The sequence below is a fragment of the Dendrobates tinctorius genome, unplaced genomic scaffold, assembly GCF_039654945.1.
Source record: "Dendrobates tinctorius isolate UK_male_01 unplaced genomic scaffold, ASM3965494v1 ptg000094l, whole genome shotgun sequence".
Classification (NCBI taxonomy): domain Eukaryota; kingdom Metazoa; phylum Chordata; class Amphibia; order Anura; family Dendrobatidae; genus Dendrobates; species Dendrobates tinctorius.
Genome location: NW_027361762.1, coordinates 1,923,081 through 1,949,278, shown reverse-complemented (window position 1 = coordinate 1,949,278; position 26,198 = coordinate 1,923,081). Strand labels below are relative to the sequence as shown.

The window sequence follows — 26,198 nt, the reverse complement described above, 5'->3', positions numbered from 1 at the left end:
TAATGCAGCTTAACAATTAGGGAAACTTATTTTTTACCACGTAATAACACCTTGTTTGTGCCCATTATAGACAGTTTATACATTAGATATAGGTCTTACCTTGAAAACTTGTAGTGCCAGCATTTTGGTAGATGAGCGGTTGCTGTATAATTCGAGTCTGGGGGGCAGTACTAAACGTTGGGGTCAGCATGACCGTCTGCTGCTGCAGCTGATGCTGTGGAGGGGTCTGTATCACGGGGCGAGGCTGAAGAACAGGCGTGGTCCTCTGAGGGGGGCTCTGGACTGAACTTTTGACAGGCCCTACTGCCTGTGGCGTCTGAGGCTGTGGTGTCGGGGTCTGGAAATTCTGGGCCTGGCTATACATCTTGGCTAAACCAGTGTCCATCCCAGGGCCTCCTTGGTAGCTCGAACATAACTGATCTTCAAACAGGTCTGGAAACTCCCCAACCTGATTACTAACAAACTGGAGCATTTCTGCAAGGAAAGAGAAGATTTTATTCTTAGCACACAGCAAAAGAAACGGAGAATGATATTAAAGAAAATGCAGACCTGCTATACTTTATAGACAACTCAGACCTGCTTGTACATTACTTGTCTATGGTGCACACAGACCCGGACAGGAGGACACACATAGTCCTGATAATATACAGACTACATTCATACGGGCCATTATCGGCCAAAATCCAGGTACTGCTGCATCTGAGACCAGACACTAGCAGAAAGGAGAATTTCCATCTCAAACAATATAATTGTCTTGCATTGTTTTCATTTCCTGTTCTGTCCAGTTGTCACCGTATCCCAGAAATCCAAGCGGAGGAAGTTCACCGACCGCCATATTAGGACACCCAACTGATGGGTGTCTCAACATGGAAACTGCTGCTTGTACCAACCTATTGTCGGGACCACCAGCGGAACACCGTCGCACCACACACACTATACGCCGCACGCACCACTCACGCAGCCTCTTGTGCGGTACCACCAGCGGAACACCGTCGCACCACACACACTATACGCCGCACGCACCACGCACGCAGCCTCTTGTGCGGTACCACCAGCGGAACACCGTTGCACTGCGCGAATTCCACGCAGGCGCAGTGAATCATTCGGCTGATCCCGGCAGCAGATGCGCGACGTGTCTACAGGCAGAGGAAGCAGGTCATATTAAAGGGGTTTTCCCACGAACGAAAGTTCATTTGAAAAATTGTCTGTGTCTGACCGTATACGGAGCATACTATATCTCCTGGGCAGGGAAGGAAGCAAAAGACAATACTGACATTACAGCAGGGGATCACAGAGGATTCATTTTGTGAGGTAAAATATTTCACTCACTGTTTTTAAACAATATTTTACCTCACAAAATGAATCCTCTGCGATCTCCTGCTGTAATGTCAGTATTGTCTCTTGCTTCCTCCCCTACCCAGGAGCTGTGGTATGTTCTGTACACAGTCAGACACAGGGGTGAGAGAGACAGAGCACAAGGGGGAGACAGCTCAAATGGGACAGGACATGAGGGGAGAACACAGCACAGGAAGGAGAGACAGCAGACAAGGGGGATAGCACATGGGGTAGACAGGTCAAAGAAGAGAGCACAGACGGGAGAATTCATCACATGGGGAAAGAGAGAGTGGATAGGTGGGTGAGCACATGGGGGGGGGGGGGGGGGTTGGGAGATTCTCAATGCTGCAAAGCCTGCCCCCGTCGTGACGTTACCGCCCTCCCAATGCGATAGCATCAGGCCACCATCTAGTTACTGCATATTCCTCATTAGTGCAAATATCACCAAGCTATTCACCTCCACTCCCGACCACTCACATCTTAGGGGGTTTTTGTACATGTGGTTTAAAGATAAGGAAAATTCTTACTTGTTCAGATATTCAAGTATTATTTGCGTATTTTTTCCTGATATATTGTGATTAATTTTCATGTCACCATCATTTTTTTTTTTGTTTGTTGATTTTGGGCGATATTAGTGGAAAAACAAGGGAAATAAGTGGCTGTTTTTCCACATTTGTTTTATGTCCACAAAGAATTTCTACAATACATTTATAATAAACTAGATGGTGGCCCGATTCTAACGCATCGGGTATTCTAGAATATGTATGTAGTTTATTTATGAAGATTTAAGAATAATGCAATGAATACACAGGATTTTCCAGGTAAAGTCGCCAGGCGCGACCAATCAGAAAAGTGTGGTTCAAATCCCGCGGTAATTCGCGGGCTGACTGCACCTGTCGCTAATTGGGCGCGACCAATCAGGCTAGCACCGGTCATCTCCCGGCTGCTTCGCCGCTGACCTCCGTGTGGCAGATGACCCGCAGCAACCGTCGGGAGATCAGCGGCTAGCGCCGCAGATCTCCCGACAGTAGGGGTGGCATGCGTCGATCGAATTCCGCGCCAATTCGAGGCCGGACTGCACCTGTCGCTGACTGGTCGCGACCAATCAGCGACGCGGGATTTCCATTACAGAGACAGAATTAGACGATTATTTTGGATCTATTTTGGACTTTTTTTTCACCGGGCACACTGCCCTAGAAGATCTTGCTGCAGACCGCTGTCTCCTCCTGCTCCCCGGCTTCTCCTCCCAAGCTGGTGACATCATTGCTGTCAGCGATATCCGTGTCGGTGCTCAAATTGTATCGGAACATCCTCTGCTGCCTTCCTTGGAGCTGCCCCTTTTGTGCTGAGGAGTCAGGAGTTGGTTTTAACTTCGCATTCATAGGGCACACCACCCTGGAAGATCTGCTCCGGGACCGCTGATTTCTCCTGCTCTCTGGCTTCTCCTCCCCTGCTGGTGACGTCATCGCTGCCCGTGCTCGCCCTCCTTCATTGTGAAGACATCTGCAGCTGACTTATCAGTGCAGAGTTGGTTGTGGCTATATTACCGAGTTACAGAAGCTACCGGGCACAAACAATCAGCGACACGGGTTTTCCGTTACAGACAGACAGAATTAGAAGATTATATAATAGATTTGCTCCCACTCTGCAACAAATACTTTTATATATTGGATTTTTTATTTATTTTGTACCTTTATTTTACATTTTGTTCAAGCATTTAAATGTTGAAATATTTGTACTTTCATCTATATTTCCCTTGTAACTGGGGTTGGCATGTTCAGCCCCCAGTTGCATAGTGGCCATTTCGGTCTCCTATAATACGGTGGCTCCTGCTTCCTCCATATACATTGTAATCACATGACGGCTCTGTATGGAGGAGGAAGGGCAGTCACAGCTTCCTATTATATACATAGAGTGCTTCTTTAGCGCTGTGTATACAATGACAAAAAAGGCAGAGACATTAATAAACCATCTCTGCCCCCTCTATGTGGACTGCAGCCGGTTACAACAGCTGGATCCCAGTTCCGGCAGCTACACAGCGACATGTAGATGCACTCCTATGCAGTGATGTTTTAGAACGTTACTCCAAGGTAGGAGTTGTCCAGTGAAAACAAGTACTCAACAGTTACCACAAATTGATAGGATCCTGCCAATAGCAAGAATTTAGCAACTAGATTACACCTATTGGTTTGCTTACTCTGTGGCATAAGTTTGCACCAAAATGTTGGCGCCTGGTGTCATGCGTTTTCACTCCCCTTTTCATTGAGGGCAATGCTCCTTATCAGATAAAGTGCAGAACAGATAAAAAAATAAGATGCAGCTCATGAAGCAAGTTTTTTTATGGGAGCAAACTATGCCAGAATTCTGGAGCATTTGTATCTGAATGTATATTAGAAACTTGCAAAAACATTTCAATGCACAACCAGGAAGATACAGCTCTGGCAAAAATTAAGAGACCACTCCCAAAATGTTCAGTTTGTCTGATTTTTCTCTTTATAGGTATATTTTGAGTAGAATGTAAATTGTTCTTTTAGTCTGCAACCTTTTGACAACATGACTCCGAATTTCCAAGCAATAAAAATTGTTTGTTTTTTTTAAAGGAAATGGTCAAAATTAAAAAAACAAAAAAAAAAACCCCAGGGCTTTCACACCTCAAATAATACTAAGAAAGCAAGTTCATAATCATTTAGAAACAACAATACTAATTGTTTTAACTCAGGAAGAGTTCAGAAATCAATATTTTGTGGAATGGCCATGATTTTTAAAACCAGCTTTCATGCGTCTTGGCATGCTTTCCACCAGTCTCTCACACTGCTTCTGGCGTAAAAATGTAAGCAGTTCTTCTTTGTTTGATGACTTGTGACTATCCATCATCCTCTTGATTACATTCCAGAGGTTTTCAATGGGGTTCAGGTCTGGGGTACATCTACAGCTCACTCCTTTAAAATGAATCTTCAGGTTGTGGCCGCAATGTGTGACCACAGCCTAACTGCTCTTTGATGCCGTGTTCGGCCAATACGTTTTTTGACACTACTCATTTTTCAATAAAAAGCAGTTAAATAGCCGCGATTTTACTTCGTTATTTTAAAAATGAGACAAAAACCTGTGAAGGATGCATTGTGTGAACGCAGCATATATGGGTTGTGTGGTTAACTAAAAAGAACTTTTAGGTCAAGTTCTCACAATGATTTAGTGAGTTTCAGATTTTCTGCACTAATTCACTTTCTTAGGTAACTTGTGGTTTTCCATTGCGTTTCTTATGGGCAATGTTCTTTCTGCCACTGATTTGGTCTCTTTTCGGTATGTCCTATGCAGCATTATGGATACTTAGTTTAGCGTTAGATACTTTCTCATCTGAGATCACCATATTGTATATCCCTGATGAGGTTTACCAGAAGGTTTCCATTACCTGCTGTCTGTAGGTAACATTTCGGAGACCATTTAGAGCTCAGGCAGAGTCACTTACTCCATGAAGTATTTGGATTACTGAGTAAACATTTCCTAGAAGGGACCGCTTGAAGCAAGGTCTTTACTTGTTCCCGATCCTGGTTTCATCACTACAGAGTTGGGCTTTATGCAAACAGCAGTCATTTTGGATCTGTGCCATATACACACAACTGTATTTGGATCCTGTGCCCGTGTCACAAACTTTATTCTTTATTATGCAGAATATATGTAAAGTCATAAAAAAGGATTCCATGATGTTTTACGGATGTATTATAAGAACATTGGGGTGGGAAAGGTGAGAGGTTCCTGACAGAAGTAGCATATGGTGGCACATTGATTGCTCAAGGTTCGGAAATGTGGATATGTAGGCACCCAGTACTGCAGTACCCAGGAGTGGCCACTACATGTGTACAGGGCCGTGCTGATCTTACTCCATATACTGTTTACCCCCGGCGGCTATCACAGCTGAGAAGTTGGGGTGTTTGGTGCAGATTCTCTCACAAATATGACATTGCTTATCCTAGCGGTAACAATCCCCTTTAGCACACTGACAATTGTGCGGCATGGCCTGATTGTGTTTTTATGCTGTAACCACAGGTTGTGTGATCATTTATCTAATAAAGCTGTCCTCACCCATGAGATCGCCGATGCCGACAGTCATCTCTAATGACGACTCAGCTCAGCCAAGAGATTCTGAGTTCTCTGAGACAGCCAATGTCAGAATCGAGCAGAGGCTTATCCCCCCCCCCATTAGGATATACCAGTAATCTGTCCAGAGGCACCATATGAATTAGGCGTCTCTCACACGTCAGTGGCTCCAGTACGTGTAGTGACGTTTTCTCACGTACCGGGGACATGGACGCATGTAGACCCATTCAAATGAATGGGTCTGTGCACATGTCAGCGTGTTTTCACGGACCGTGTGTTTGTGTGCAAAATACGCTGACATGCCCGTTTTAACACGGACACACGGCCCGCACATGGAGAGCTGTTCACACTGTCCTCTGTGCTCACGGACGGCGCCGGGAAGAAGCGGCTACTGTAAGCACTGTTCCCGGCGGCTGGTGCTGACCAAGGCTGTGATACTCCTTTCCGGCTCTGCCGGCAGGAGAGAAGAATGAATAAAACCCTGACGTGGGGTCCCCCTCATTTTATGAACCAACCAGACGAAACTTACAGCTGGGGGCTGCAGCGCTCAGCAAGGTTGGTTCTCAAGAATAGAGGGGTCCGTGGGGACCCCTCTATTCTTGAGAGCCAACCTTGTTGAAGCTGACAGCTGAGCGCCGCAGCCCCCAGCTGTAAGTTTCGTCTGGTTAGTTCATAAAATGAGGGGGACCCCACGTCAGGGTTTTATTCATTCTTCTCTCCTGCCGGCAGAGCAGGAAAGGAGAATCACAGCCGCGGTCAGCACCAGCTGCCGGGAACAGCGCCTACTGTAGCCGCTTCTTCCCCGCGCCATCCGTGTTGTCCTGATGCGGCTCACGCGCAACACACGGTTGACACACAGAGGGACCACAGGAACATGGATAGCTCTGGTACCGGAATTATCTGGACGTGTGAAACTGGCTGATCATGCAGAACTTTGTGGATTTGGCCAACTTTTATCTAATGTGTATGGGGGGTGTAAGTGTCAGATTTTGTTGCAGACACTTCCCTTCATCTGATTGGTGCTGGTTTAGCACCAAGGACAAGGTCTTCTGCACATTCCCTTCAGGTAATGGGAAAGTCAGATTTTCTGCAATGAAATATGCAAAGTGTGAATCAACCCTGACACAACCAAAAAGAGAAGACAGAAAAGCTTTATTTGCATTTCTGACTCCACAATCGCTATGAACACTTTATATGCAATTTAAGTGTTATTTACAAAATTAATAAGTTATCCCACATCAAAAGAGGAGGGTCCAACCAGGAGGAGACCACCCCTCACCCCAGACAGGGCTTTGGAACACAAAAACAAGGCTATGCAGAGCCCAGTCTCGAATGCTTGACCATTCATTGTCTATGGTACTACCAGCTTTTTCGGAAATCCCATAGGAAATGAAGGGCGAGGAGGTCGAACATGTGTACCTTTGCAAACCCCAGATGTGAAAGCAAGTATAATGTAAGATAAACAAGGGAAGACAACAGGACCCTCACATCCAGCCTAAATTACAGGTAGAGACACTCCCAAGAGAAAAACCTGCATGTTGTATTAAGCTACAAAGGGAATATCAGCGGGTCAAAAAATTAATCAAGGAATGCAGGTTGCGGACTGCATCTTATTACAATATTTTAACTAAAGCTTAGCATTAACATATATAAAAATAACATTTCTATGATTAAGTTGTCCGTAGCCTTTAAATCCTTGCTGCTCAGATGCTTTGCTACCTGGATCTTCCAACAGTTTCTTTTCATGAGGCTCCAGCAGTGACAAGCTGACATGACATGTGCCCATAGTAATGTCGACACTGCACTACTACAGACAGGAATGGGCTGCGTCCTTCATAAAACAAGGCAACTCAGTGAGGAACCGGGACCTGCGGGGTGGGGAAGGAGGGCAGGAATGAGTTGGCACAGATATGTATTTTACCCATAATAAACACATACACACACATATTATATATATATATATATATATATATATATATATATATATATATATATATATATATATATATATATATATATATATATACACACATACATACACGCACACTAGCTGAGGAGCCCGGCGCTGCCCGGGCATAGTAACTGTGGTTGGTTATAAAAAAAAATTATAATTATCCTCCATCCCATAGTCCTATGCCCATATACCCATCATACATATCCACGATCCCATAGTCCTATGCCCATATACCCATCATACATATCCACGATCCCATAGACCCGTGCCCATATACCCATCATACATATCCTCCATCCAATAGTCGAGTGCCCATATACCAATCATACATATTCTCCATCCCATAGTCCCATGCCCATATACCCTTCATACATATTCTCCATCCCATAGTCCCATGCCCATAAACCCTTCATACATACCCTCCATCCCATAGTCCCGTGCCCATATACCCATCATACATATCCTCCATCCCATAGTCCCGTGCCCATATACCCATCATACATATCCTCCATCCCATAGCCCTATGCCCATATACCCATCATACATATCCACGATCCCATAGACCCGTGCCCATATACCCATCATACATATCCTCCATCCAATAGTCGAGTGCCCATATACCAAACATCCTCCATCCCATAGTCTCATGCTCATATACCCATCATACATATTCTCCATCCCATAGTCCCATGCCCATATACCCTTCATACATATTCGCCATCCCATAGTCAAGTGCCCATATACCCATCACACATTCTTCATCTCATAGTCCCATGCCCATATACCCATCATACATATCCTCCACCCCTTGGTCCCGTGCCCATATACCCATCATACATATCCTCCAGTCCATAGTCCCGTGCCCATATACCCATCATAGATATCCTCCATCACATAGTCCCGTGCCCATATACCCATTATGAAAAATGAGGATGAATGAACTCATGGAGATCAACATCCAACACTGCGGAGACACCATCACGTGTTTCTCAACGCAGTGATTCTAGAGTACTGCCCCCATCCCTTATAGGAAATATGCAAAACATGCAAAACAGAAGCCGCGGAGACACCATCACATGTTTTGCTTGCGTTGAGAAACATGTGATGGTGTCTCCGCGGCTTCTGTTTTGCATATTTCCCATAAGGGATGGGGGCAGTACTCTAGAATCACTGCGTTGAGAAACACGTGATGGTGTCTCCGCAGTGTTGGATGTTGATCTCCATGAGTTCATTCATCCTCATTTTTCACAGTCTTTCACTAGGCATTGCTCCTACCAGCCAGTTTCCTACTCCACACTGATGAGGGGCAATACCCCGAAACAGCTGTCTGTGGATGGATACCATGTTTTGGCATAGGTGGTTTCCTTCATTGGAGACTGCCCTTCCCGTGGTTGTTCCTTCCCAGGGAAAGACTTGGCTGGTCATTGCTTGCGTTGAGAAACGTGATGGTGTCTCCGCGGCTTCTGTTTTGCATATATCCATTATGACATCATCACCATGGCAACCGTTATGACATAAGTCACCACTGCAACCTATTAAGACATCATCGTCACCATGGCAACCATTGTGACAGCATCTTCGCCATTGCAACCTATTATGCCATTAGCGTCGCAATGGCAGCCATTAGGACATCATAACGAGGGGCGGGGCTTGCAACCTATGACGACATCAGCGTCACCATGGCAACCATTATGACATCATAATGAGGAGCGGGGCTTGATACACACTTTTTCCCCCATTATGTAGATAGGGGCAAAATTGTTGAATTGGAATGCGCGGGGTTAAAATTTCACCTCAACATAGCCTATGACGCTCTTGGGGTCCAGACGTGTGACTGTGCCAAATTTTGTGGCTGTAGCTGTGACGGTGCGGATGCCAATCCCGGACATACACACACACACATTGAGCTTTATATATTACATTTTTTCCCCATGGGGTTGTACTGCCACTTAAGTGGGTCACAGCAGCGCACAATCTGGATAGGTACAAGTAATTGATACATTTGGATGGCATACATTGTTCAATTAATTGAATGAAAACTAGGGTAGCGGATATATTTCTTAAGCGGCTACTGACATGAAATTCTCACCAGATGTCAGCAACAACCCATCCAATCCTCTCAAGCAAAGAAACCAAACTATAGGCGTCCATAAATTAAGTTACCTGTAATAATGAGAATTGATCCAGGGAAAAAGTATTGAACACGCTTACTGAAATGTATTTAAGACTTCATACACAAGCCTTTGTTGGTGATGACAGCTTCAAGATGCCACCTGCTATGATTGGGTCACCGAGGAGGAGAGCAAGCCCAAGCTAAGCCACAGAAAACCAGATAGACCCTTGATCCAATCCACACAACTAGCAGGAGCCGTGGAGCGTGCCTACGGTGATCCTAGACGCCTCGGCACAGCCGGAGAGCTAACAGCCTAAAGCAAGAAAAGGGAAATCTAAACTGCCCCAGAACAGACCCCAAAGGAATATACAGCCCCCAAACATATACTGTCAGTGAGACAAGACGAAAACACAAACGAAGGTAGGAAAATAGACTGAGCAACTGATGGGGCCCACACTGACTAGACAGGACAGGAAAGACACTGTCTGCAATCACGCAAAAAACCCTGCAAAAAAGTCCAACACGTCTGATGCAAAAAATACTGAAATAGCACGACTTCGCCCACTATATCCTCACTGGTATATTATGAAAGCAGAGCAAAAAGAGGCCAATCTAATAAGGGACAAAAACAAACTGGCACAAGCAGTAACATATGGATGGTGATTCAGCACAGACCCAGCCGGAGCTGGCTGACCCACACAAAACTGAAATAGACAAAACCAGATCAAATGTAAAACAGAATAGCAAATGAACACTTAGCTGAACATGCAGGGACTGAGCTGGAAACTAAGACCTCAGGAGGCAGGAAGAAAATCACCAGTAGGGATAGAGGGAGTCGGCAGTCTTAAATCCTAGTCTGAAACCTCAGATCTCCAATCGTCATCCTCATTATCAGGTGGCAAGCCTCTGTTAATCAGTTCAGCTCCATTACTTCCAGTAACCACCAGAGGGAGCCCAGAAAGAGAACTCGCAACCCCTCTGTCAATTTGACCAGCTCCACTACCTTCAGTAGTAACCAGAGGTAGGCCAGAAAGCGAATTCACAACAGCCACCTGTATGGAGAAACTAGTCGCATGCATTGCTCACGTGAGATTTTGGTTCATTCTTCCACACAAAATCTTTAAAATTCTGAAGATCCTGTGGGCTCCTTCTATGACCTCTGAGCTTTAGTTCCTTCCATGAATTGTCTATTGGATTCAGGTCAGGTGATTGGCTGGGCCATTCTATCAGCTTTATTATAATTAAGTTTCCTTGACTGAGTGTTTGGGTTCATTTTCTTGCTGAAATGTCCATCATCGTTTCATCTTCATCATCCTGGTAGACAGCAGCAGATTTATCAATAATGTCTCAGTACACACATACAGTGCCTACAAGTAGTATTCAACCCCCTGCAGATTTAGCAGGTTTGATAAGATGCAAATAAGTTAGAGCCTTCAAACTTCACACAAGAGCAGGATTTATTAACAGATGCATAAATCTTACAAACCAAAAAGTTATGTTGCTCAGTTAAATTTTAATAAATTTTAACCTCTTCGCGACCGCCCACAGTAGATAAACGTTGGCGCTTGCTGGGCTTTGTGCAGCGCCGACGTTTATCTACTGTCGGCGGTTTTGTGCCCCCCCGGGACCCCCTCATACCTTATAACGCGGGGATCCCGGTGCACAATGCATGCTGGGACCCCCGACGTCATCGAGACCTGATTGGTTCAGGTCCTGATGACGTCGCGTCACAGCAGCCAATGAGAGAGCTCGCTGGGAAAGCTGCTTGTTTCCCGGCGATCTCCCTCATTATAACGCGACTTCTCCTCTGAGCTCATGCTGACAGATGAGCAGAGGTGAAGCAGCGTTACTGTGTGACTAGATCGCTGCCTGGCACAGCTGATCGCTGCCTGGCACAGCTGTGCCAGGCAGCGATCTTGTCACACAGTAACGCTGCTTCACCTCTGCTCATCTGTCAGTGTGAGATCAGAGGAGAAGTGGCGTTACTATGTGCCGGGCAGCGATCTTGTCATATAGTAATGCTGCTTCTCCTCTGATCATCTGCCAGTGTGAGATCAGAGGAGAAGTGGCGTTACTATGAGTCAAAAATACAAAAAATAAAAAACACAAAAATAAAAAAAAAAGTAAAGAAAAAAAAAGCAGGTAGGCAGGCTAGGGTTAGGGCTAGGGTTAGGGCTAGGGCTGTGTTGGGGTTGGAATTCGAATTGGGGGTTTCCACTGTTTAGGTACATCAGGGGCTCTGTAAATGCAACATGACGCCTGCAGACCATTCCATCAAAGTCTGCATTCCAGAACGTCACTACTTCCCTTCCGAGCCCCACCGTGTGCCCAAACAGTGGTCCCCCCCCACATGTGGGGTACCAGCGTACACAGGACACATTGGACAACAACTCTTAGTGTCCAATTTCTCCTGTTACCCTTGTGAAAATAAAAATTGGGAGCTAAAAGATCATTTTTGTGGAAAAAAAATGATTTTTTTATTTTCACGGCTCTACATTATACACTTTAGTGAAACACTTGGGGGTTCAAAGTGCTCACCACACATCTAGATAAGTTCCTTGGGGGGGTCTAGTTTCCAAAAAGGGGTCACTTGTGGAGGATTTCCACTGTTTAGGCACATCAGGGGCTCTGCAAACGCGACATGACACCCGCAGACCATTCCATCAATGTCTGCATTCCAAAACGTCACTACTTCCCTTCCGATCCCCACCGTGTGCCCAAACAGTAGTTTTCTTCCACATATGGGGTACCAGTGTACTCAGGACAAATTGGACAACAACTTTTGGGGTCCAATTTCTCCTGTTACCCTTGTGAAAATAAAAAATTGGGGGCTAAAAGATCATGTTTGTGGAACAAAAATGATTTTTAATTTTCATGGCTCTACGTTATAAACTTCTGCGAAGCACTTGGGGGTTCAAAGTGCTCACGACACATCTAGATAAGTTCTTTAAGGGGTCTAGTTTCCAAAATGGGGTCACTTGTGGGGGTTTCCACTGATTAGGCACATTAGGGGCTCTCCAAATGCGACATGGCGTCATCTCTCAATTCCAGCCAATTCTGCATTGAAAAAGTCAAACGGCACTCCTTCCTTTCTGAGCTCTGCCGTGTGCTCAAACAGTGGTTTAGCCCCACATACGGGGTATCGGCGTATTTGGGAGAAATTGCACAAAAAATTTTGTGGTTCATTTTCTGTTTTTACACTTGTGAAAATAAAAAAAATGGTTCTGAAGTAAAATGTTTGTGAAAAGAGTTAAATGTTTATTTTTTCCTTCCACATTCCATTCATGTGAAGCACCTGAAGGGTTAATAAACTTCTTGAATGTGGTTTTGAGTACATTGAGAGGTGCAGTTTTTAGAATGGTGTCACTTTTGGGTATTTTCTGTCATATTGACCCCCCAAACTCACTTCAAATGTGAGGTGGTCCCTAAAAAAAAATGGTGTTGTAAATTTTGTTGTAAAAATGAGAAATCGCTGGTCAACTTTTAACCCTTATAACTTCCTAAAAAAAAAAAATTATGTTTCCAAAATTGTGCAGATGTAAAGTAGACATGTGGGAAATGTTATTTATTAACTATTTTGTGCGATATCACACTCTGATTTAAGGGCATAAAAATTAAAAGTTTGAAAATTGCAAAATTTTCAAAATTTTTGCCAAATTTCGATTTTTTTAACATATAAGCGCAGTTCATATCTAAGACATTTTACCACTATCCTGAAGTACAATATGTCACGAGAAAACAGTGTCAGAATCAGCAGGATCCGTTGAAGCGTTCTAGAGTTATGGCCTCATAAAGTGACACTGGTCAGAATTGAAAAAATTGGCCTGGTCACGAAGGCAAAAACAGGCTCAGGCGCGAAAGGGTTAAACATACAAGTGTGGGTCAATTATTATTCAACCCCTAGGTTTAATATTTTGTGTAATAACCCTTGTTTGCAATTACAGCTAATAATCGTCTTTTATAATTCCTGATCAGGCCGGCACAGGTCTCTGGAGTTATCTTGGCCCACTCCTCCATGCAGATCTTCTCCAAGTTATCTAGGTTCTTTGGGTGTCTCATGTGGACTTTAATCTTGAGCTCCTTCCACAAGTTTTCAATTGGGTTAAGGTCAGGAGACTGACTAGGCCACTCCAACACCTTGATTTTTTGCCTCTTGAACCAGGCCTTGGTTTTCTTGGCTGTGTGCTTTGGGTCGTTGTCTTGTTGAAAGATGAAATGACGACCCATCTTAAGATCCTTGATGGAGGAGCGGAGGTTCTTGGCCAAAATCTCCAGGTAGGCCGTGCTATCCATCTTCCCATGGATGCGGACCAGATGGCCAGGCCCCTTGGCTGAGAAACAGCCCCACAGCATGATGCTGCCACCACCATGCTTGACTGTAGGGATGGTATTCTTGGGGTCGTATGCAGTGCCATCCAGTCTCCAAACGTCACGTGTGGTTGGCAACAAAGATCTCGATCTTGGTCTCATCAGACCAGAGAACCTTGAACCAGTCTGTCTCAGAGTCCTCCAAGTGATCATGAGCAAACTGTAGACGAGCCTTGACATGACGCTTTGAAAGTAAAGGTACCTTACGGGCTCGTCTGGAACAGAGACCATTGCGGTGGAGTACGTTACTTATGGTATTGACTGAAACCAATGTCCCCACTGCCATGAGATCTTCCCGGAGCTCCTTCCTTGTTGTCCTTGGGTTAGCCTTGACTCTTCGGACAAGCCTGGCCTCGGCACGGGAGGAAACTTTCAAAGGCTGTCCAGGCCGTGGAAGGCTAACAGTAGTTCCATAAGCCTTCCACTTCCGGATGATGCTCCCAACAGTGAAGACAGGTAGGCCCAACTGCTTGGAAAGGGTTTTGTACCCATTGCCAGCCTTGTGACCCTCCATGATCTTGTCTCTGATGGCCTTGGAATGCTCCTTTGTCTTTCCCATGTTGACCATGTATGAGTGCTGTTCACAAGTTTGGGGAGGGTCTTAAATAGTCAGAAAAGGCTGGAAAGAGAGATAATTAATCCAAACATGTGAAGCTCAATGTTCTTTGTGCCTGAAATACTTCTTAATACTTTAGGGGAACCAAACAGAATTCTGGTGGTTTGAGGGGTTGAATAATAAATGACCCTCTGAATAAACTTTTCACAATTTAAAAAAAAATTAAACAAAGAAATAACATTCTTTTTTGCTGCAGTGCATTTCACACTTCCAGGCTGATCTACAGTCCAAATGTCACAATGCCAAGTTAATTCCGAATGTGTAAACCTGCTAAATCTGCAGGGGGTTGAATACTACTTGTAGGCACTGTATATATTATATATTCAATTATATTAAGTATGCCAGTGCTGTATGCAGAAAAACAGCCCCATACCATGATGTTCCCACTTCCAAACTACACTACTGGTATGGTGTTTGTGGATGATATGCAGTGCCTTTTGGCTTCCAAACATGGCATCCAAACAGTTCCATTTTGGTCTCACCTGACCAGACTATATTCTCCCAGAATTTCACAAGTTTGTCTAAATGTTGTTTGTCATGGTCACGTGTGTCAGGACGCAGATGATACCGCAAGGCGGACCCATAACACACGTGACCCTGGATACAGCGCCTCCAGTGGCGAATTTAAATAATACGTGCAGATGGATACACCGCCTCCACCGCGAATTTAGGTATTACACGTTAATATAAATTCTGGAAACCCCGCCTCCAGTACAGCGAATTTAAATAAGGGGGAACCTGGGAAACATTAACAATGGTGGGCCCTGCGATAGGGAAAGGGGACATGGAGACCTCCTGCACTCCCCTGAGCCAGTGTCCCTGCACTCCTCACATTCCCTATACAGGCTCCGCACCTGTCGCCACACACGAACCTTAAACCCTTGCTCGCCCTGACCCTAAACCCTCACTAGGGAATTGGGCGGTGCGGAGACTAATCCCACCACTGCACTAGAGACACACATGAGGGAAAGAGACAATACAGGGGGACACCACTTAGCTTTATGCTCTGTGCTTATGCTTCTGCAACAGAGCCCTCCACCTGCGTGCGTCTTCTCCTCCACCCAGATCCTTCACCATAACAGGATCCTTCACCATAGTGCAGCCTTGGAGCAGAGTCCACCACCAGTTGCTGCTGCTTAGTAACAGAGTCCCAAAGATGAGTTCAGCTTTTGCCACGAAGTCAAGCATGCTTGAGTCCAGCTCAGCAGCCAAGTCCCACATGGTGAGTGCTACTCTCCATAGTCGCCACTCCACCAGTCCATGCAGACACTTCCTGCCGACACCATCACTGCGACTCCTCCATGCCATGCCAGCAATTCCTGCAGACACCATCACTGACACACGTCCCCCCTGGCTAAGCTGCGCAGGACTCCTCCTCAGCTCCATCCTTCCACCAGGCTCTCACCAACTCAGAATCAATGAATGAATCAATATCACCAGCAGTGATTGCACACCCCGAGACTCACTTATAGAGCCCCACACCTGATTCATAATTACGTGCACATTAAACCTAAAGTGTGATACCACTAACCACCACCGGGGACAGTCAAGTCACTTGGCACTTCCCGAAGAAAGAAAAGTTCACCCTGTGCAATTTAAAACTGTCAGATCAAATTCAGATCATGACATTGTTGAGCAAACTTTAAATGCGCTTGACCATGCTTATCGTTCAGCAGTGGAGTCTTGCGTGGAGAGCGTGCATACAGGCCATGGAGGTCGAGTGTATTATGTATTGTTTTCTTTGAAACAACTGTACCTGTTGATTCCAGGTCTTTCAGTAGCTCTCCACCGTTGGTCCTTGGCTTTTGGAGAACTCTTCTGATAATTCTTTTCACTACGTCCAAAATCTTGCAGGGAGTCCTTGTCGTGTCTGGTTTTTGGTGAAATGATGCTCTTCCCACTTCCGGATTATGGCCCAAATACTGTTCACTGGAACCTTCAGTAGATATATTATATATATATATATTATTCTTCTATAACCAAAGCCATCAGTACATTTTGCAACAATAAGGGAACTAAGATCTTCCGACAGCTCATTGGCTTCACCCATCATGAGATGTTTCTTCTGTGGCACTTTGGTAATGACACCTTTTTATAGGCCATCGTTGAACCAGCTGATATGTTTCACTAAGTGGCAGGATTGCTTTCTAATTACTGATAGATTTCAGTTGCTGTCATGAATTTCCATAGCTTTTTGCATCTCTCTTTCTTCATGTGTTCAATATAAACTGTGTTCCAAATTATTATGCAAAAAGAGTTTAGGAGTGATAAGGTTAGAATTTTTTTGTTTGTCATTTAAACTCATTGATGGTGATGTGTGTCAGGGCTCTTTATATCACTGAAAGCAATTGCAGATACCTGTGCAAATTAGTTTGGCAGGTGTGTCCAAATAAAGGCAAGACTACTTAAGAAGGCTGTTCCACATTATTAAGCAGCCTACATTTTTTGCCAAAACGGTAAAGAAAAAGGATGTGACAGCTGCTGAGAAGCAACAAATTGTGGAGTATTTAGGTCAAGGCATGACTACAATCAACATTGCCAAGACACTTCATCGTGATCATCGCACAATCAAGAAGTATGTAGCTGATTCCCAGCACAAACGTGTGCGTGCTGATAAGGAAAAATCGAGGACTCTTTCCAACAGGCAATTGCGTCAGGTTAAAAGAGCAGCTGCAAAAATGCCTTGTCATAGCAGCAGACAAGTTTTTGAAGCTGCTGGTGCCTCCAACGTCCCCCGAACAACAAGATGCAGGGTCCTTCAGAGGTTTGCAGCTGTGCGTCAGCCATCCTGTCGACCACCTCTATCCACTGCACACAAGCAGAAACGGCTCCAGTGGGCCAAACGATACATGAAGACTGACTTCCAAACTGTTTTGTTCACCGATGAGTGCTGTGCAATAGTCCAGATGGATGGAGTGGAGGATGGCTGGTTGATGGACACCCCATGACAACACGGCTAAGGCACCAACAAGGAGGAGGTGGAGTAATGTTTTGGGCTGGAATCATGGGGAGAGAGATTGTCGGCCCCTTTAGGATCCCTGAAGGGGTAAAGATGAACTCCATAATCTATGTGGAGTTTCTAAAACAGCACTTCCTGCTATTGTTCAAGAGGAAGAACCGTGCTTTCCGCAGCAAGATCATTTTCAGGCATGATAATGCACCGTCTCATGCTGCAAATAACACATCTGCATCTCTGGCTGCTATGGGCATAAAAGAGGACAAACTTATGGTGTGGCCACCATCTTCCCCTGACCTCAACCCCATTGAGAACCTCTGGAGCATCATCAAAAGGAGTGTCTATGATGGCAGGAGGCAGTTCACATCTAAGCAACAGCTCTGGGAGGGTATTCTGTCCACATGCAAAACAATTGAAGCACAAACCATCCAAAAACTGACAAATTCAATGGACGAGAGAGTTCAGAAGCTTCTTTCGAACAAGGGGTCCTATGTGCAAATGTAACATCACCTAGAATAAAGTTTTGACTTGAAAACTGTTTGATTTCATTTTGTAATAAGCTGATAATGCTTATAATTTCACAATTGACCATTTTTTTGTTAAAAATAAAAAAGGTTGAAAACTCTGCTGTGCATAATAATTTGGAACATGCATTCTGAGTGTTTATTTTTAAAAATATACTGTTTTCATAGGCAGTTTGTTCAAAAACATTGCAGTTATACTAGAATATTAGATGACTGGAAAATAACAATGACTGCAATTCATATAGGTAATTTAGAGAAAATATGAGGAAATATTTTTTGCATAATAATTTGGAACACATTGTACAGGTGTTTCTCACACAAATAGAATAATACCATCAAAAAGTTAGTTTATTTTGGTTCTTCAATACAAAAAGTGAAACTCATTCTATAGAGACATTACAGACTGATCTATTTCAAGTTTTTACTTGTTAATGTTGATGATTATGGCTTACAGCCAATGGAAACCAAAACGTTATTATTTCAGTAAATTGGAATACTTAACAAAAAAAAACACCTGCAAAGGCTTCCTAAGCATTTAAAAGTTCCCATAGATGTCCAGAAGGCAGTCATTGACACACTGCACAGGGAGGGCAAGCCACAAAAGGTCATTGCTAAAGAAGTTGGCTGTACAGAGTGGTGTATCCAAGCATATGAATGGAAAGTTGAGTGTATGGAAAAAATGTGGTAGAAAAAGGTGCACAAGCAACCGGGAAAGCATTGAAAGGATTATTAAGAAAAGGCCATTCAAAAATTTGGGGGAGATTCACAAGGAGTGGACTGCTGCTGGAGTCATTGCTTCAAGAGCCACCACACACAGATGGCTGAAAGTGTTGCATTCCTTGTGTCAAGCCACTCATGACCAATAGACAATGCCAGAAGAGTCTTACCTGGGCCAAGGAGAAAAAGAACTGGACTGTTGCTCAGTGGTCCAAGGTGTTGTTTTCAGATGAAAGTAAACTTTGCATTTCATTTGGAAATCAATGTCGCAGAGTCTAGAGGAAGAGTGGAGAGGCCACAATCCAAGCTGCTTGAGGTCTAGTGTGAAGTTTCCATAATCAGTGATGGTTTGGGGAGCCATGTCATCTGCTGGTGTAGGTCCACTGTGTTTTATCAAGACCAAAGTCAGCACAGCCATCTACCAGGAAATTTTAGAGCACTTCATGCTTCCCTCTGCTGACAAGCTTTTTGGAGATGGAAATTTCATTCTCCAGCAGGAATTGGCATCTGTCCACACTGACAAAAGTACCAATACCTGGTTTAAAAACATCAGTATCACTGTGCTTGATTGGCCAGCAAACTCGCCTGACCTTAACCCCATAGAGAATATATGGAATATTGTCAAGAGGAAGATGAGAGACACCAGACCCAACAATGCAGATGATCTGAAGGCTCCTTTTTGATGGCTGTGTTTTCTGTGTGATGCATATATAGTGCTGACCAGCCCGCTTTCCATTATAGGTGCTTTAAATAGGCTGTCATCCAGACACTGTGCATCGCACTTTCCTGTGTGACTTATGTCCTAAGCAAGCTCCAGCTGTGTGCTTTTTCCACTAGGCAGCTATCACCTTCATCATCACTATTTTAGTGATAGGGTGGCTGTTTTCATCAGTGGAGGGCACCTGTGCTGCTGCAGCCTTTATCGGTGGGAGCCCGCTGCGTCCTGTTAGTGCATTGGTCATTTGACAAGGTTTGGAGAGGCTACGTTTCATGATGTGTTGCTGCTATCAAAGCAACCTGGGCTTCCATAACACCTCAGCAGTGCCACAGGCACATTATGTCATACACTTACCTTATTTTTAACACCTTTTCTATTTTTTTTTTTTTTAAGACCAATATAAAATTGTGTTTTATGAGGTAGTTTTTCTGTGAACATTTATATAATTTATGATACCTCTAGTCAAATATTTTTTGATAATTCTTCCAGGTTTTGGGCAGAGCCAGACAATGGGGTAGGGGTGCAGCTGGTCACAGACAGCCAAAACTCCAACTATCACTATGACAAATTGCCCTAGGATTATGTTTCACAATTGTGCCGCTGCATCATATGGCCGTGCCCTATAAACGTGCTATTTTAGGTAACCAAAGAATGTGCCACATACAGAAACTTCATCTCAGAGATCCATCATCAGAAAATTACATGATCTAGATTTTTAGTATGAATTAGCTATTTATTAGTTCTCACTACCACATAAAAAAACATTCCAGTTTACCTTGCACAAGCCTCCATCCACAGATCTGTGCTTAGCTCTCCAAGATGTTGGCAACAACCAACCAGCTGAGTTCCTTCAAAAACTTCGTGCAAGTACTTAGAAGAATTGATGCTGCTGTGAAGGAAATGGCGGTAACGCCAAATATTGATGTGATTTACATTGCTCTTTAGCTCATTCACTTTTCATTTTGTTAACAAAAATAAATGATTAAGAGCTCATTCATACATCTGTTGGTCTCTGTCTGATCTCGGACGAAATGTATGGACAGGCATCAAGTCTCTGACCCAAGTGTGCCGGCTTTGTATATGTCTTTGGGGCTATCTCACTCCAGTTGGGAGAGCCACGGGCCTGTAGCTGCGGTCCGTGCCCAGACGTCTGCATGACCCCCAACACTTTCATAAGCAAGCTTTCCACTCCTGCCTAAAACTTGTGAATAGGACCTTAATAATGTTTACACCAAATAAGTAGTGGAAATTGGGACAGAAATGTACTCCAGTCTAGCTAGCATATATTTCCTAAGGTGGGCAAGGCTAGTCATAAACCAGGCCTGGAGTCCCAAAAAAAAGTAAGGAAATTTGCGCAGCTCCTCTCCACGGCAACTGACCCAAATGAAGGCTGTGTGAAACAATCCACTGATCTTTAGTGTTTATGTCTGCAGCTCAAAAATCAGCTTTGCCGTGTAGACTGTGACAGAGTAGACTATTGCTGCACTCATAGATAATGCAGCATGCAAACCCAATACACACAGATCATAACTGGCTGTGACTTTCTCCCTCCACTCCCTTGTCTTTGGTGAAGGGGTAGCACTCCATCACTTCCTGAAGACTGCGATAATAATCTATGACATTTTTCTGTCTCCCACCTTTAATATCAGTTATGTGCCACTATTTCCGGAGAACCTCTGTAAGCAGATGCTTCCAGAGCTCAGTTGTCATTGCCCATGTTACCAAACACGGCACATTTGCATAATATAATATGACAAAAAAGACACGTCACTCCGAGAATTCAGATGTGGGGTGCGCAGAAAAGGATACCAGTCCCAATTCAATACAGAAAAAGAAATCCGGCACTCCCAAATGCAGAAAAAATAGTTTTGTTTTATTCACAGCTTAATAACCCACACGGCGTACATTCTATTTGTTACGTTTTGGTCACTATCATGGACCTTCTTCAGACTGTATACAGTGTAGAGGAAAAACAAAAAAAAAAGATAAATTAACATAAACATACAACTGTTATTATGTATGTTTATGTTAATTTATCTTTTTTGTTGTTTTTCCTCTACACTGTATACAGTCTGAAGAAGGTCCATGATAGTGACCAAAACGTAACAAACAGAATGTACACCGTGTGGATTATTAAGCTGTGAATAAAACAAAACTACTTTTTCTGCATTTGGGAGTGCCGGATTTCTTTTTCTGCATTTGCATAATATAATCCTTCCTCACCAAAAGCAAACAAAACAAAGAACTTTGGGGCAGATTTATGGAGACTGGGTCTTTATTTAATGACTGTCTTGATGCAGAATCCACAGCAGTCAATATATGCCAATTTTATTAAAAAGCCTCTTAATGAGTTTGGCGCACCTTTCAAGGGCTGGAGTACATTTCTGCCATAAATCATTATGACTTTGTGGGTCTGTGTTCCGTCTCATCAGTAAGTCACACACACTTTCCAAATAGTAAAAAAGCTAAAAGATGCTAAACTTTTGCAAAGTGGTTTCACGACAGGTTTCAGGAGCAATCAGTTTGATGGATCAAGTCCTTTATATACAGTATGTAGGCAAAACTCATTTTCTACAGCCCAGTCACCTTTTAGGTCATAAGAAAGGGTCCACAAGATTTACTGGCAATTACCCTCCCTAAACTTCACTGCAGACACTTCTCTGCTTCTCCCAGATATTAAATTGAAGAGGAAGCAACAGGAGAACAAGACCTTTTGTGCCTTGGCTCCAGTTCACAAAAACCTTTCCACCATGTGCTTCTAATGAAACCACCGCCGCCTGCACCAGCGCGCACACGTCTACAATCACGCCTTTATTACAGATCCATCACTCTTCAGAACACATGTGACACTATCATACCCTTCACTGTGAACACAAAGGTAGGTCTGTGGCACAGCCATGTCTCATCGGTTACATCACACACAGGATGTGGGTCACACGAGCTAAAAGTGACCTGATCCTGATTCCTTAGGGCATATGCAGAACTGGAGCCGATTCATCGCTTTCTTGTCACCGATTCCAAATGTAGAAGAAAAACTCAAAAGTGCAAGTTTTATTTTACTAAAAAATGCACCATAAATGTGGAGTAATCCACAGTAAGGCGACCAATATAAGAGTTTACAAGGCAATTACCGCATCTAGTGAAGGTTGTAAGGTGCATCATCCACGCAGAAAGGATTCAGGAACGGAGATATGAGACAAAGAAATGAGAAGGACGTTATGATTCCTCTCTCAGATCCAAGAATGATATGAGTAACTTCAGCCTAATATAGATCGATGAGCCCAGGAAAGACTGGGAGACGAGAAGCCGGCAGTAAATGGACACGATAGAATCCTGTGTAATCACATAACTGCAATAGGGAAGATACACATCGGAACAATGTAACCAGGGGAACACAACAATACGGCCCCTACAACAGCTGAAAAGAGCATGCAACTTGTATTATTCCCATTGATGAAGGACGGCGGTCTCATGTGCCTTGTACAAATGCAGAAGTGTTCACCCAATGTCCTATGTGCCTCATTCCAGACACACAAGTGTATGAAGCTCTGGTCACACCATAGTCACCCCCCACTCCGTTACTAGAAATCAAGAGGATTCTTTCTGATCCATTACAACCAAATACATTGGTTAAAGTTTAACAGTGGTTTGAATTCTTATTCTATTTATCAATAATTCACACGAAAGTAAGAAACTTTGTAACATCTGTTATCAGAGAAATCGGCTCTTTATGCCAGTACTTTTTCGTCACTCTCAGTTCCAAGTTAAAATGTTAATTTCGTGAAGACAGGCGTTCCCATTACTGAGATAGGAGATGACAGTTGGGTTTTTTTAAAGTTCTATGGAGAGAGAAGCTAGAGGCGGACACATATACCCTGCTGTACGTTCTCGCGCAGCAAGTTACAGTTCTCCATAGAACTTTATGAGCACCAACTGTCATCTCTCTCAATAATGAGAACGTTTGTATTCACGAAAACATAGATTTTACCAGGGAATTGAGAATGAATTATCAGTCCTTGAGATTAAATAAGCAGATTTATATAATAAGATATATTACAGAGATGCTTACATTCATTTGTATTATTAATTTAGGGGGGAGAAAAATTAAAAGAACGGTTACTCCTAGAGAGCAGATGGGCACAGGCATATCTACACCACTGAAATAAAAGCTAGATGACAAAGAAGCAAAGCGGAACAGAACATTTCTATTCCACAATGACGGCTCCAGGACTGCTCTGGGTGACCGACCCAGATAAAAAGCATATGGGTATAAGGGGCCAGAACACAGCAGAGGGAGACTACTGGCCAAAACAGGGGACGAGATACTAAGGCCTGTACAGAAGAGCGATTGGCACAGAGCAGCAGCAAATGATGTATCAGCCTCTGCTGCTGAAAATAACACAATAAGCACCAAACCCCAGCACGGATGAGTCACAACATTACACAGGCAGCAAATAACATCACGCGTCTGAAAGTCAGGCCTGTTCCAGTCCAGCAACAGCTAAGGCCTGCTTCACACATCAGTTTTTTGGTGTCAGTCAAAATCCGCCAATTTCTGAAAAAAAACGGATCTGCCAAAAAAGGGGCGGATCCGTTTTTTCCCCCATACTTACATTAGTGGCGGATCTTGACAGATGGTCGTCCGTCACACCCGTTTTTTGACGGATCCGCCAATATTTTAGAGTCTCCCGGGCGGATGAGACGGACTCTGCAACGTTTTTTTTTTGTTGACGGTCCGCTATTTTCAACTGAGCAGGCCCGGCAACATTTCTAACCCTGGATGCTGTTCCGGGATCGTGAAAAATTCTCTCTCTCGGCAGCGGTTCCTTTATATTTCATCCTTCGCCGGATCCGTCAAAACAATGGTCCGTGGCACACGTTGATGTGAGAACGGAGACAGATCAGTTTTCTGCCATTTTCACGGATTGCAACTGACATCAAAAACGTATGTGTGAAACAGGCCTAAGTGAGTGCGACGTCGTCATCCCCCCGGACTGGACGGAGCGGCGACGTCGTCATCCCCCCGGACTGGACGGAGCGGCGACGTCGTCATCCCCCCGGACTGGACGGAGCGGCGACGTCGTCATCCCCCCGGACTGGACGGAGCGGCGACGTCGTCATCCCCCCGGACTGGACGGAGCGGCGACGTCGTCATCCCCCCGGACTGGACGGAGCGGCGACGTCGTCCCCCCCCGGACTGGATGGAGCGGCGACGTCGTCCCCCCCCCGGACTGGATGGAGCGGCGACGTCGTCCCCCCCCCGGACTGGATGGAGCGGCGACGCCGTCCCCCCCCCGGACTGGATGGAGCGGCGACGTCGTCCCCCCGGACTGGATGGAGCGGCGACGTCGTCCCCCCGGACTGGATGGAGCGGCGACGTCGTCCTCGAACCCAAACGTGCCCCCCTTAGTGACTGATGACTACGAGGAAGCTCATCCTCCCGCAGCAGTGGGGTCTTGTAGCCCCTCTGACGAGCGCCATGCTCACTGCTCCAAGGCACACAAGTCACTGCCCCACATTTCCGTAGTGGAGCTTCCCTCGGAGTAGCACTGCGCACAGCACTACAGAGGAGGCGGCTCCCGGGCCACACATGTCAGCGGCGTCTCTCACCATCAATGTCCCCCAGGGTGAGCTCATCCCCGAGCTCCGTCAGTGTCTCCATATTGTCAATGCTCATGTCGGCAGTATCCGTGCAGCAGGTCACAGGCCACCTGGTCCGCGCTCCCCGCCGGGAACTGGTGTCTTCTCGGAGCTCCTGTCACTTTCTTCCCAACTCACCGACCTGTCACAGACGAAACCGACGCCATGTTCTCCCAGCCCCTCCCTCCGCTCCAGATGACGTCAGCCTCTTGCGTGCCAAACCTCCTTTGGAACACACAGAGAGCAAGGCGAACTATGGTGACCAGAACGAGGCTTGGCTCCCCTCCCCGTCCCCCTCTATTCTGAGAAAGCCCCCTCTGGAAGATTGCGCGTGGGTAGGCCCCGCCCCTTCCTCTTGTCATAACGCGTGCTGGTTGTTTTGTTGTCAATGAGACCAGGGGCTCCTAGCCAATCAGAGCGCTTGGCGTGCTGTGGGGTGATGTGACGTCACCGATCAGGGGATCTCTATTTGCATATGAGGCGGCTCCTCCGGAGACCTGTGTCTCCCGCATAGAGCGAGTGACGGCTGGGAGCGCATGGTTAACCTGTCATGTGCTGGGGCGCCCGGACCCTAGTAGCGCTGGCGGTCCCATAGTCCTGCCTGTGGCCCGGACTCCCGGAGAACGGGGGGCTGCAGCTGGTTGTTGGGGTGATGCTCACACAGGGCTTCTTTTTGCATCAGTTTTCATTCTGCACTAAAACCAGTGTTGACAGGAAAGAAAGCCGCATACATGACGGTCAGCGTCGGACTGGAATAGTTTGGGCCGTCCAGAGAAAATCATTCTTGGGGCCCACCATGCCTAAGGGTTATTGGCAGCAGAGCCTTCCCTCAGCTTCCATCTTGTCAACCTTATAATCAGGGAACTTTTTCCAACTACGGTACATACCTGTCCACACAGTCAGCGGCACCAGCGACACGCTCATCAGTTGGGGCAATGATTTTTATGCTCAATTTACAGACACGGGACACATACGCGTCAGATACACGCCAGACACGGGACACATACGCGTCAGGTACACGCCAGACACGGGACACATACGCGTCACATACACGCCAGACACGGGACACATACGCGTCAGGTACACGCCAGACACGGGACACATACGCGTCAGGTACACGCCAGACACGGGACACATACGCGTCAGGTACACGCCAGACACG

At 45.2% G+C, this 26,198-nt stretch overlaps 1 protein-coding gene across 2 annotated transcripts in view; it reads right to left on the bottom strand.

The window, feature by feature from the left end:
• Positions 1-25,314, bottom strand: part of SREBF2 (sterol regulatory element binding transcription factor 2) — a 93,321-nt gene extending 68,007 nt beyond the window's left edge. For both annotated transcript variants that reach the window (XM_073586641.1, XM_073586642.1), the window contains exons 1-2: positions 25,007-25,314; positions 100-474 (exon numbers count right to left, since the gene is read on the bottom strand). In XM_073586641.1, the coding sequence (XP_073442742.1) occupies positions 100-474; positions 25,007-25,073 (442 nt within the window). In that variant the 5' untranslated portion in view covers positions 25,074-25,314. The remainder of the gene's footprint in view (positions 1-99; positions 475-25,006) is intronic.
• Between the last annotated feature and the right edge of the window lie 884 nt (positions 25,315-26,198).